The sequence below is a fragment of the Gopherus flavomarginatus genome, chromosome 1 (genome assembly GCF_025201925.1).
Source record: "Gopherus flavomarginatus isolate rGopFla2 chromosome 1, rGopFla2.mat.asm, whole genome shotgun sequence".
Lineage (NCBI taxonomy): Eukaryota > Metazoa > Chordata > Testudines > Testudinidae > Gopherus > Gopherus flavomarginatus.
The window spans coordinates 251,073,741-251,086,030 of NC_066617.1; the positions used below are offsets into that span (position 1 = coordinate 251,073,741).

Genomic DNA, 12,290 nt, shown 5'->3' on the forward strand with positions numbered 1-12,290 from the left:
AGAAGCACTATTTAGTGTACAGTAATGCTAGAATTTTTTTTGAGACCTCTGCCATTCCTGGTGGATAGTGTGCTGTGGTCAAGCCATTGCCAGTCATTCTTATACCATGCTACCAAGAAAAATGGAAGGCTGCTCCCCTAGATATCCGGGCCTAAAATAAACTGATTTCTTTCTTGGCCAGGTTTGTCAGTGGAGAAGTGGGTAGCTGAATTGTCATTTCCCCCCCACCCCTGCTAGAAGCTTAGGAAATAACCTAGAGTTGGAAGCCCAGCAAAATGGCTAAGGAGTGAAAGGCATCAGATAGCTGACACAGGTTAGACTGCCCCAAGTGCAGGCTAAGTAGAAAGAGTTGGACCTATAAAAAGAAGGTGGTGGAAACTTTTGAGGATCTGATACTTTCACTGTGGTATCTGATAGCATGGGAGTCAGTGCGGCTTGACTGCAGATAGAGCAGCTGCTGAGAGCGAGAGAAGAGGGGATTTTGGATGAGGTGCGATGCCTCAGTAATAGCATTGACTGGCCAATAAAGGAACTACATTACACTTGTATGCTGACAAGATGCAGTTGAGAGAAGAAAAAAACAAACAAACAAAAGGATGCTCAAGACACTAGGAAGGTTTCAGAGAACCTGGGATGGGGAAAAAAAAAAGAGGAAGAGATAGTCTTTAAGGTGCCACTGGACTAACATATATTTTGGCATAAGCTTTTGTGGGTAAAACATCCACTTCTTCAGAGGCATGGAGTGAAAATTACAGAGACAGGCATAAATACATATTGGCACATGTAAGGTAACTCCCTTCTCTTCATGTGCCAATATATATTTATGCTTGTCTCTGTAATTTTCACTCCATGTCTCTGAAGAAGTGGGGTTTTTACCCACAAATTACCCAAATAAATCTGGTTAGTCTTTAAGGTGCCACCAGACTCTTTATTGTTTCTGTGGCTACAGATTAACATGGCTACCCCTCTGATACTTAGTGGATAGTCCTGCATCTTAGAAAGCTTCTGGTTTAGCCGCTCTTTAGAAAGGAGACAGCTTCACAGTGGTCACAGCTAAGGCTGTGAGTCTGTCATGGAGGTCACGGATTCCATGACTTTTTGGGACCTTTGTGATTTCTTCAGCGGCCGATGCAGCTGACTTGGGGGCTACCTGAGCAGCTCGGGCAGCTCCTGGGCCAACTGCTGCTGGAGCAGGCTGGGGCCACCGTGCCCCCACCCCAGCAGGAGTGTGGGAGGGGGCTCTGGGCTGAGACAGGGGGTTGGGGTGTGGGAGGGGGGTGAGGGCTCCTGGCAGCACTTACCTTGGTTGGGGGCTCCATGGAAGTGACAATATGTCCCTCCACTCCTAGGCTGAGGCACGACTGGATAGCTCTGCATGCTGCCTCCCCCTGCAGGCGCCACTCCCGCATTGCCCATGGTTCCCGGCCAATGGGAGCTGTGGAGGTGGAACTTGGAATGGGGGCAGCATGCCTCCATCTAAGAGCAGAAGAACATGTTGCTGCTTCCAGGGAGCCTGCCAGCGCCCGTCCTCAACAGAAGCAGGAGTCCCCCGCCCCCTCTACCACCCACAGCACCCCTGGGCTGGCCCCAACCACTGAACTTTTAGTTAGGGGTATATATTAAAAGTCATGCATAGGTCACAGGCTGTGAATTTTTGTTTCCTGTCCGTGACTTTTACTAAAAATAACCATGACTAAAACATAGTTTTAGTCATAGCTACTGAAGAGCGAGAGACTCCTACAGCTTTAAAGCAGATCTCATGAGGGATCAACTGGGAAGAGACATGCTTAAGTCCCAGAAAAGACTGCAAAGAGGAAGAGAAAAAAGGAAACCCAAGAGTACCTTTTGATACAGGAAGTGTAATACATTCTCCCACCATCCTCTTTCACTTGTGATCTATAATCACCAGGACTTCTTACAAAGAGCTTCAGCCTTGCAATAGTAGTTTGACGACCCCAATTAAATAAAAATTCCAACCCCTACTCCACATCATGTTAAAGAAGCATTCTTGGGAAAACACGCATGTGTTGTCTGAGTGGTCTGCCCCAAGACAGATTGACAGAAAATTAAGGTGTTTAAAATTACAAGAAGTGCTAACGGAAAATGATTACAAAGGGCCTAGAGCCCTAAATCCAAACAGCAACAGATTCACACATGCACACTTTCAAGTAACCATAACATTTCAGATAGGATGGGTTTTTGTTAAAAAACAGACACTGCTAAATGTGATCTGTTTATTCAAAATGTCACATAAATTAAATACATTTCCCATGAACATTGCAAATATACATTAAATGAACATAGCAATTTTTAAAAAAAGTTTGGCTTTGCTTATGCAACAAGTACTAAATATGGTTAGAACATGGACTTGTCCTGAATTTACTAAAATACAAAATGGCAGTTTAATTTATATTTATACATATGTACATACAGTTTCATAACTAGCTTTAAAACAGTAAAAAAATTGTTTCAAGTTTATCTACATTACGCATACTTGTTTTAATCTGGTCACAAGCTGCAGATGAGATTTTGTTATTGATACAATCATTTCACAACTGCAAATTTAAGGCGCTACCAAATACCAATTCCACCAGTGTGAAAGGTAATATGAACTATGTACAGCTTTTTAAACAGCTTTATATTTCAGTTTCAAAATGGACTGGAGTATGAGAAAGGGAAGCAGTGAGAAACTGAACTGATCATCAGCATGTTAGAAATCCAAAGCGATCGATTAAATGAAACAGACTGGACATGTTAAAATGCAGCAGATAACAAAGGCCTTGATGGCAAACAACTTACATGCTTCTTGAAAGGTGAAGCTACAAAATATTTTTTGAAGTCTTCCAGGTGACTCACAAGGGAAAAAAGTTAGATTTGGACATTTTTGTTTCTTTATGATGTATAAAGGATCTCTCCAAAGTGGAGACTTTTCTACCACATTGCCCAAGCTAGGAAATAAGTATGAAAAAAGTAGTGTGTTAAAGGGCAGCCGAAACACATGTCTTTTCCAGCTGCTTAGCTCATGGTTTCAATACTGTACCACGGAGAAGAGAATTAAGTAAAGATGTAAGATAGCTGCAATATGGACATTTTGCCTCTAATCCAGAGAAGAGGCAACTGGCTCCTCCATCTATTTGCCGCTGCACAAACCACAACAGGAGAACTAGACAGGAATAAAGCACGCGCTAGAGACTCTGTATGTGCCCATGAATAGGGTTTCTCTTTAGCTTTGCTATATGATCCAGTATTTGATGTTTTGGAAGAAACAGTGAGTTTGGGTTGTTAGTTTAACATGTGCATACAGATACTGACTTTCATATTATTTATCCAAAATGTTAGTCACTTAAGTGTTTAAAAAGAAATATTAATTATTTGTATTAACGTAACACCCAGGAGCCCCAGCCATGGACCCGGACCCCATTGTGCTAGAAATAGTTTAAAACTTGCCAAAAATTCTGTTGCTCAGCTTTCACTCAAGTGAAGACATTTCATTAGTTATCCTGGCATCCTTAGACTGTAATGTAATTTAATGCAAAAAAGCTAATTAAACAAAAAAAAGAAGAGAATCTTAAGTCTTCTATATTGCTGTTCTATGATGTATTAAAAAGTAACACTTGGTTTTGTAGTGTCACACTTAAAAGTACTTAAAAGGACAGACATCTTAAATCAATGGCTTCTGCCAAGAGAAATTCACATTGCCTTCAGTAATTAGAATTCAGGAGACAGCAACTAACATTTCAATTCTAAAAGGATGCGCATCTGTGTAAGGTTACGCTCACATGTAACACTGTGCAGGTGCAAGGCCTAGGATTGTATGATTCTGTCAACGTCCCTTTGCAGCCAAAACAGTAAAACTCAATGCATGAACAGACAAGGAGAGAGACATGGACAAGACGGACAAAGACAGAGCAAGGACAATGACAACAAGAGTGGCATACAGAACAAAAAACAATGTGAAAAGTTCACAAAGAGAATTCATTTTCCCAACTGAAAATGAGTTGGGTTGCCAAACTCTAAAGTTGAACTACCTAAAGTGCTAGTAGTCTAAAATGGGTTAACTGGAAAAACACTGGGATGAAGTATGAGAGTTACTAATGCATGGATGGAGGGGGAAGTGCCCCAAGAGACTTCAAGCTGTTTCGTTTGAAGCTTTGGGGCTCGGATGCCTTCTCAACCCTCTCAGAATCTCATACAGCTCTTACTTTTAGTACTCTTATGACAGTAGCAGAACTTGCAGCAAGGCTATTGTGGAGATTACAACATCATTGGTTGTAAGTTATGCACTTCACAATTCAAAGGATAAATTACAAATCACTATTTAACTAGAAAAGGTGTGATCAAGGTAGAGGCAATTACAGTACATTCAGAGCAGGTTACAGAAACCACTTCTGGTAACGGTTTGTAGAAAGAAAAAAGTTAACTAGATCACTGGTTTTCAACCTGTGGTATGTGGGACCCCTGCAGATCCACAGACAGTGTCTAAGATTTCCAAAGGGGTCCACACCTCCATTTGAAGTTTAGTAGGTGACCTCAAATGAAAAAAGTTTGAAAACCACTGCACTAGATACTTTAGTTTCCCAGACCACAAAGGTTGAAATTACAGTATCCAAGAAAGCAGGCAATACATGTTAATGCATTTATTTATGCAGTTTTCTTCCAGAACTCATGTGCAAATTTTTAATATATATCTTAATGGACCAAAAAAACCAAAACCAAAACAAAAAAGAGTCAAAGCAAACTAAAAACTAGGCACTTTAAACATGTAGATAAGACACCATTTTTATCATACCAGAGTGTTGCACATGAACAAGCGTCTCTAAAAGCATCTTGCTATACTTTGAGCACAGAAATTCTGGCTAACTTTTCATGTTGGTAAAATTACTTCTACTTATAGGAAGCTACACAATTAAATTAGTAACACTGTTCATTATTTCAGTCACTCTTCAAAAAATTAAGAATTTTGACTAACCAGCAACATATTCAATAACGATCGAAGAAAGATATTAACAAAACCAATATATTAAAAAACCAAGACAAACAAATGAAGATGACACCTGACTTCAGCTTGCATTGAGACTTGCTTTTTGTTAGTGTTCAGTTTGGACCTCCTTTTATGATGTCACAGACCAAGGTTCTAACCACGTGCAGCACTTGTGATATAAAACACAACACTAACTTTTAAACTCAAAGTTCTAACAAATACTCGTTCTAATGTAACATTAGCTTGGCACATCATTTGAAGGTGGGAAGGGAAATGGAATCTTCCCCAATGCTTATCCTAGCCAAGTTTACTTTAAGAACACGTCAGCTGAGTACTACAGCACGCTTTCACAGAATTTGGAGTGAAATAGCTATTTTCACAACAGCCTTTGACTAGTTTCATGTTTTAGGGAATTTGTTTTGTTTATGTTTAGTGATAACAGACCAGCTGGGATTACTTTGATTTTCTAAAAATAAATGCACGCCTTCGACATTTGATATACTCATTCCACTACAACATGCAAATCACAACACAAGGAATTACTTAAGGCTATCAAATTGCTGTTCAATAGCTACTACTCTTTCCAACACACAGCTGTGACCATGTAAATACTATGCTCCTGGACAACCTCCAAAACCTTGATCTTGAAAACTGTTTTATACACCAATATTTCTTGAACGAGTAGATCAAAGTGCAGAGAGAATCTACCAACTCATTAAGAGAACATCCTGTCAGTTATGCACTTTATCCACAGGAAAGTTCAGTTTCCCTTCTGCTGACCATCTCAGGAAAATTGTAATAAATCCATCTTCGGTCTGTGATCCATAGAAGGGAAAATAATTCTCTGTAAGTGTAAATCCAAACTGCACATAGGCCATTTGTGGTGTTCTAGTACTTTAAATTCAGTCTCTCACAGGCTAGAAACATCAACTCTTGATTAGGAATAGTACTTCAAAAGTAGTTATCCACAACTATCAACTACATTGTAATTGTAGCACAACTTCATAGGGGCTCAGATTTCACTAGGACGACAGGCACAGAGTGCTTATTAATTACAGAGTAGAGTGCAAAGTTTGGTGAACATCCAGAATAGCGAATGTCAGACACAACCAGGAAGTATTGTTCATCTCTGCATGATGGATTTAAAAACATATCTACCAATATACAGTCAGTGCCTGTTCACAGGTAAGTCCATGTCATCTGGGTCTCTTGCGTGTTACAAATATTAATACACGTCTGATGGCAATAAGACGATCTTTAAGGGAAGTCATAGCAAGTATAGCCAGCTGAGCCCTGTTTTCTAATGGCAACACTGCCAATAGCCACCAGTACCAGGCTGGGCCACTGGGGTTACTCTGCAAGAGAAATAAAAAAAGATTCCTGTTTACGGATTACAGGTTAGTGTTAGCAATCTTTCCTCTCGTTTTTCCTCTATTTTAGTAGATACAACTAATGCCCATCTATATATTAGGGGTTTCTTGAGCTCTACACCAACTTCAAATGTTTCCTCTTTGTGCAATGAAGTAGCAATGACATCTTCAGAAGCCAAAACCACAGGGAGTAGTTGGCAAAGTTTTTCCAATCTTGATTCTAGTGAACTAGAACTGGGTAATCATTAATAAGTTGAAGATGTGTGAGACACAACAGTCCCTTCTCTATCAGATATTTGACTAGGAGCCCCAAAGATCTAGGGTGGTAGTTCATGTTTAGGAAATATTTACCTGTGGCTCTGATTCTTTTCCTGGCATTGATCCAAAATGATTGAGAATTTGTGCTTTCATGTTGTCTTTAAGGGAAGTAAACCAGGCAACAGCTTGATCATAAACCGAATCATGAAGATGGACGAGTTCTTCATACTCTGCTCCCTCCACCTTACCAAGAAAAAGAGGAGACAAAGATCAGATTCATTTCATATTCTGTACAAATTTAAATGCCTCAGAGGGAGCCAATTTAAACCCAGTTATGCTTAACAGCAACAACTACTCCTTACTAAGGGATGGTTATGCCACTCAACGTGGATCTCTCCAGCTAGCAAAGTGGTGCATAAGTCTCATGCATCCCAAACTCATGCCAGTTTGTTTTTTTGATCTCTCCTACAGAAGTTTTAGGTCCTTTCAGCAACCAAGTCATAAGTATTGCTATTGGAGTCTTCAGTTGATTAGGAATTCCTCTGATTGAGAACAAGGCGCCCCCCTCCTTGGGCTTCTGCATTAAGGGCATTCTACTAAGTAGTAGTGCTTTTTTCAAATATAGTAGAAGTGGTACTCAGGTCAAGGGAGTAGTGGAAGGATGGCAGGGAGAAACAAAACAAGTAAGTGAGACTGCCTTCCCAGTACCAGGGATGGTATTAACGAGGTTTCTGCCAACTTGCAAAAACATTTGATCTGACTATACACTTCACCTTCACTCAGTGGGGACCCTGAGCGCTAACATGGGATATTAGACTCTAACCTTGAAGAGACACATTTTATCCCCATTCTCTCTTTTTCTGTGTGTTTGTTGGCAACTGAACCACACAGCACAAACTGGGAGAACCCTCCTAGAAATTAACAGGCTTGCAGTTAGCTGTGAAAGTCTGCTTGGGAACCATGTGACCTGACTGGACTTTGCTAATGCCATCCACTGGCCTGAACTCTCCAATGAGCGCACCGTGAAGTGGTATCACTGTTTTACTGGCACTCAATTGAGAAATCCAGCATAACACTAGACCATTATGCAAGCCATTCTGATTTTGGCTAATACATTCCAACACATGATTTTGCTAAATTTTAGAAAAAAAAGTTATTTTAACTGGCAAATTTCCTTAGATGCCATGCATACACAAGCATTTGAGTAACAAAATGTATTAGTACCAAGTTCTCTTCTTTAAAATATGAGTTCTAACTTTTTAAAAAAACAAAAACAAAAAAACCAGCTTTTCTATTCAGAGGTCAGAGATCATCTGTGGGAGCTAGAAACAGATACTGTGTATCAATGTGAAGTATGGTATCCTAAGCACTTAAATAGACATACATGTCTTTAGAAGGGTCTTGAACCAGTATCATTTTTAACTGACACTTTAGAACCTGATTGATACTTGAAAAGATACAACGTAAGGTTTGAAAGCTACCCTGAGATTTATGATGACATAAATACCACTGGCAGAGATGATTAAACTACAGAAAGCCAGTGACAGTCAGAAAGGCAAAATAATGTATTCCATGGTATCAGAAATGAAAAACATATGCCTCATGACCATGTAAATAAGGAACTTCAGCTTGAGATGTGACAGAGACAGAATGTTTAAGTGAACCCAAGGAAACATGAATGCACAAGAGATCACCTTTTTATCTTCAAGATATTCAATGTTCGCAGTGTTATACCCATCTCGTTGACCGTGGTTCAAGACCTTAAACCGACGAACACCAACTGTATCAACAACTGAACGCCCATCAGGAAAAAACTTTACATCCCTGATCTCTAGCATGCAGCCATAATCAGCAAACCTGAAATGATAAAAGGGCACAGAAAATTTGGGAGTCACACTGACAGGTATATATAAGTTCAGACATTTATAAACATACTGGACCTGATTCACCACTGTGTTACTTTCGTTTTTCCACCAATGTAACTCCATGATTTTCCAACACAATGATGCTTTTGGTATGAGAGTCTCTCACTCACACACACACACACACACACACACACACACACACACACACACACACACACACACACACCCCTCTCTCATGATTAAAGCAACAGCTTTTTAAAATTAGAATTATTTGTGGGGAAGGAGGGAGGGGCAGGTTTCATGCTGTGAGTTCCTGAATGCTGGGGGCAAATCATGCAGGGTTTTGCAACTATTTTATAAAGAGATAGCTCTATTTCACTACTGAGGAAGGCACAGTAGTGCCTAGAGAAGATGCTGAAGGTGTGCAAGTGAAGTGAATGTCTTTTATTGCTTCAACACATTTTTACTCCACTTGGGCCTCTGATAAATTTTCCTATTGCTGCTACTACTGGTTCAGCTCCAATAGTGAAGACAATGATGGGACATTTCAGCAAAAACAATCTTGGCACAAGACATTGAAAGTTAATTAATACTCCACTGTAAGCAAGTTCTGATACTCCCAATCTTCTTAGAGTGCAAGTTATCAGCCACCATGTAGATAATAAATGATGCACTCCAAAGGGATTACTACTCCTCTCCCTCTCTCCTTATTTCTGGTTGGGTGGGGAGGAGGAAGAGAAGGAAAAGAAGTTGCCACCAGTACTTACAGAGGAAAGCAGGGAGAGAACAGGGGAGAGGAAACCTTAGTTGCTGATATTACTACAGCTGGTCTCTGCTGGGTGAGATATACCAACCAGAGACTCCCCACCTACCAGCTGCCAGTGCCACCTGCAACTGGAAGAGCAACCAGGAAGAGGTATTGTGTCAGGGAAGTCCTCTACTGTTCTAGAGAAACTCCATGTAACTGGGTTACACATTACACCCGTTAAGAAGAAGGCAACTGGAGCTAAAATCATGCATTAAAATTCACTCTAATTACTGCTGAGTCATGATGGCAGGTGGGTCCAGTAGCTCCAGTGTGAATACGTTATTTGTAGTACATAGGGACACTGACCAAGATTGAGACCATGTTGTGCCAGGCACTGTACAAGTCAGGAGGTAAGTGCTTCAGAGCAGGGATTGTCTCTCTTCTAATAGCAAGGTGATGGGAGTGTCTGTGCCAGAAAGAATTAAGCCAGAGGTGGTCTTACAGAGGAATCCTAAGAACAGCCACACTTGAGAAGTAGCTTAAGTGAGGTTTACACTGTGTTATTTCCATGTTACCAATAAAGCCAAGCCCCCAGAAGGGGGAGGATTTTGGAAACTAACTGTTCTGCATGCTCCAAGGACAGAGCAGAGAATCCAGCTATTCTCCAGTTCCTCCCTCTTTCAAAGGGATCAGCAATTCACTGTAAGAGTCCACTATACATGCTCACAGCTACACCATGCCATCAGAGGAAACAGAACATCCACGACCTCTTTAGGAGTCTTTGATTCCTACAAATGCAAAGCTCATATCTAGTGTCCTCATCCACCAAGCATGTAATTCTCATTCAAGGAGCTTAATTTTCCACTTCAAACACCTACTGTATGGTCCACCTTTATTAACCCAAGATATTCATAAAAGTCCGATTTGGACCCAAAGCTTAGGAGACAGGAAGATGTTTTAGGGTACATCTACACAGGGATACAAGATTGATGGCACAGCTGTGGCTGGTCTATGTCAGCTGACTCAGGCTCATGGGCTAAAATTTGCTATGTAGACTTCGGGCTGGGGGCTGAGCTCTGGGACCCCATTCTCTGAACATCTACAGAGCAATTTTTCAGCCCCAGAGCCCACACCCCACCACCTCAGTCAGCTGACCCAGGCCAGCTATGGGCTTTTTATCCCTGCATAGGCAAGGGCAACCCTCACCTTGATTTAGTTAACAGTCTTTACTGGGAACCAAACTGTAGATCAGAAATTGCCATAATGGGCTCTCTGTGGTACTACTGACCCCAAACTAGTCATACATAACGTAATAGGAAATAGATGCCAAGTGCATGCCAGTCTTTTGACATGTTACTATATTCTAGTTAAATATAACTATTCCCAAGCATATCCCCGATGAAACACTTTCCAGGAATACGTAAAGGCAGTTGGATGGATAGCTAGAGCATAAGTCAACTTTCTAGGTCTAACACTGAGATACTAGAAACCTCAGTAGACAGGAGATGTTTATAGATTATATAAACACCTGGCAACAAAACACTCAGTAACATTTGCACCTGCTAGCATGAGACCTAAAAAGAATCCAACTCATTGTGGAAGACCAACAGTGCTATGGTTCTCCACTGATTTCCAAAAGTCTTACGACAGGGATGTTCTCAGCAAGATTCCTTACCCTTTTAGTTCATCAGCTAAGCACATGCCGAATTGTTTGGTACCAGTTTCCATACATCTTCTTATCATTAGCCGATACCGAGGTTCAAAGACATGAAGTGGGCAAGGGATGGTAGGGAAGGCCATGGTACACACGAAGATGGGAACATCTTCATTCAAACTGCAAAAATACAAATACGAGGTCAGTTTCTTCCCACATACTGTATTTATTCAGCACAAAATCTCATAGTTGAGGTTTGATTAGAGTGGTTTCTCAGACTCTTCCCTCATAGAATAAGCTCTAGGCCAACAAAAATGTGTTGCTTTCACAGGCACCAGAGAATCAAGGGCTCTCCCAGCTATTAATGTACTCTAGTACCAATACCTCCATTCTTTGGTTTTAATAGAGAATGTTTGGAAAATGCAATGACATTCTCAAGCATGTGCATGGAACAAAGCATCTAATTTGCACATCACTGAGTCTTTTACAGGTTTTATCTGTAATTTTCAAAAAGATACATTACTGTATACTACATATACTTTAAACATGGTGGGAAAGCAATCCTTATGTTCCAAAGTGACGTGGAGTGTTTGTAGAAATTCAGTGGAAATGGGGACTCACGGACAGAGTTAACTTTCAGCCTCTAGTTTTGTAATATACATTCATGTTAACTTTCATTTTTCTGTGATTTTTTTATTCAGCTATATGGCAAGTACAAGTAATCATGGATAAAACAACAAATACAATCTACTTATAAGCATGTGCTTCTCCTACTCCTAATCCCCCACTTCCTACTTTCAGGGAAGAGGTTTTAATTAGTTTTAAATTAGGTGGGTTTTATTCATAGAAATAAATCACTATATTTATTGCCAAATAAACTTAATATTTTTCATTGATGTTGTGCACCTCTCATATCCAAGCCTAGTTTTTCTTGATGACTATCTACTACAAACATGCCAGCATGGGAACAGATTAAGTGAATTTTTGAAACCTACTTTCATAAATAAATTAAAGGTTTCTTCAGTAATCTGGATCAAAATAAAATTTTACAACAACATTTAGATATAATAGAAAAACAACTTACTTTGATAACTCCTTCATTTCTTCTTCATAAACTTTCTTTCTTTCTGACAATTCTTCCGGCAAGTAACGAACTATTAGTTCTTCTGTAAGGATAGTCTTTTTATAAGTTCTGCTTGCCAAAAACTATTGAGAAGAGAGTTAAAGTTTAAGTACTTATATTTAATCAGTTTTGTCTAGCCCCCATTCCAAGAGCAAGATAGCTCAAGATGGTTCGCAAACAGTGACAAAACAATGACTGGAGCAAAGAATCCTGTGGCACCTTATAGACTAACAGACGTTTTGGAGCATGAGCTTTCGTGGGTGAATACCCACTTCGTCGGATGCATCCCAC

The 12,290-nt window shown here is 40.2% G+C and overlaps 1 protein-coding gene across 2 annotated transcripts in view; it reads right to left on the reverse strand.

The window, feature by feature from the left end:
- Window positions 1-2,220: 2,220 nt before the first annotated feature.
- LONRF2 (LON peptidase N-terminal domain and ring finger 2) overlaps window positions 2,221-12,290 on the reverse strand; it is a 45,935-nt gene continuing 35,865 nt past the window's right edge. For both annotated transcript variants that reach the window (XM_050921853.1, XM_050921862.1), the window contains 5 exons: window positions 11,961-12,082; window positions 10,898-11,056; window positions 8,304-8,466; window positions 6,703-6,852; window positions 2,221-6,336 (listed from right to left, as the gene is read on the reverse strand). In XM_050921853.1, the coding sequence (XP_050777810.1) occupies window positions 6,178-6,336; window positions 6,703-6,852; window positions 8,304-8,466; window positions 10,898-11,056; window positions 11,961-12,082 (753 nt within the window). In that variant the 3' untranslated portion in view covers window positions 2,221-6,177. The remainder of the gene's footprint in view (window positions 6,337-6,702; window positions 6,853-8,303; window positions 8,467-10,897; window positions 11,057-11,960; window positions 12,083-12,290) is intronic.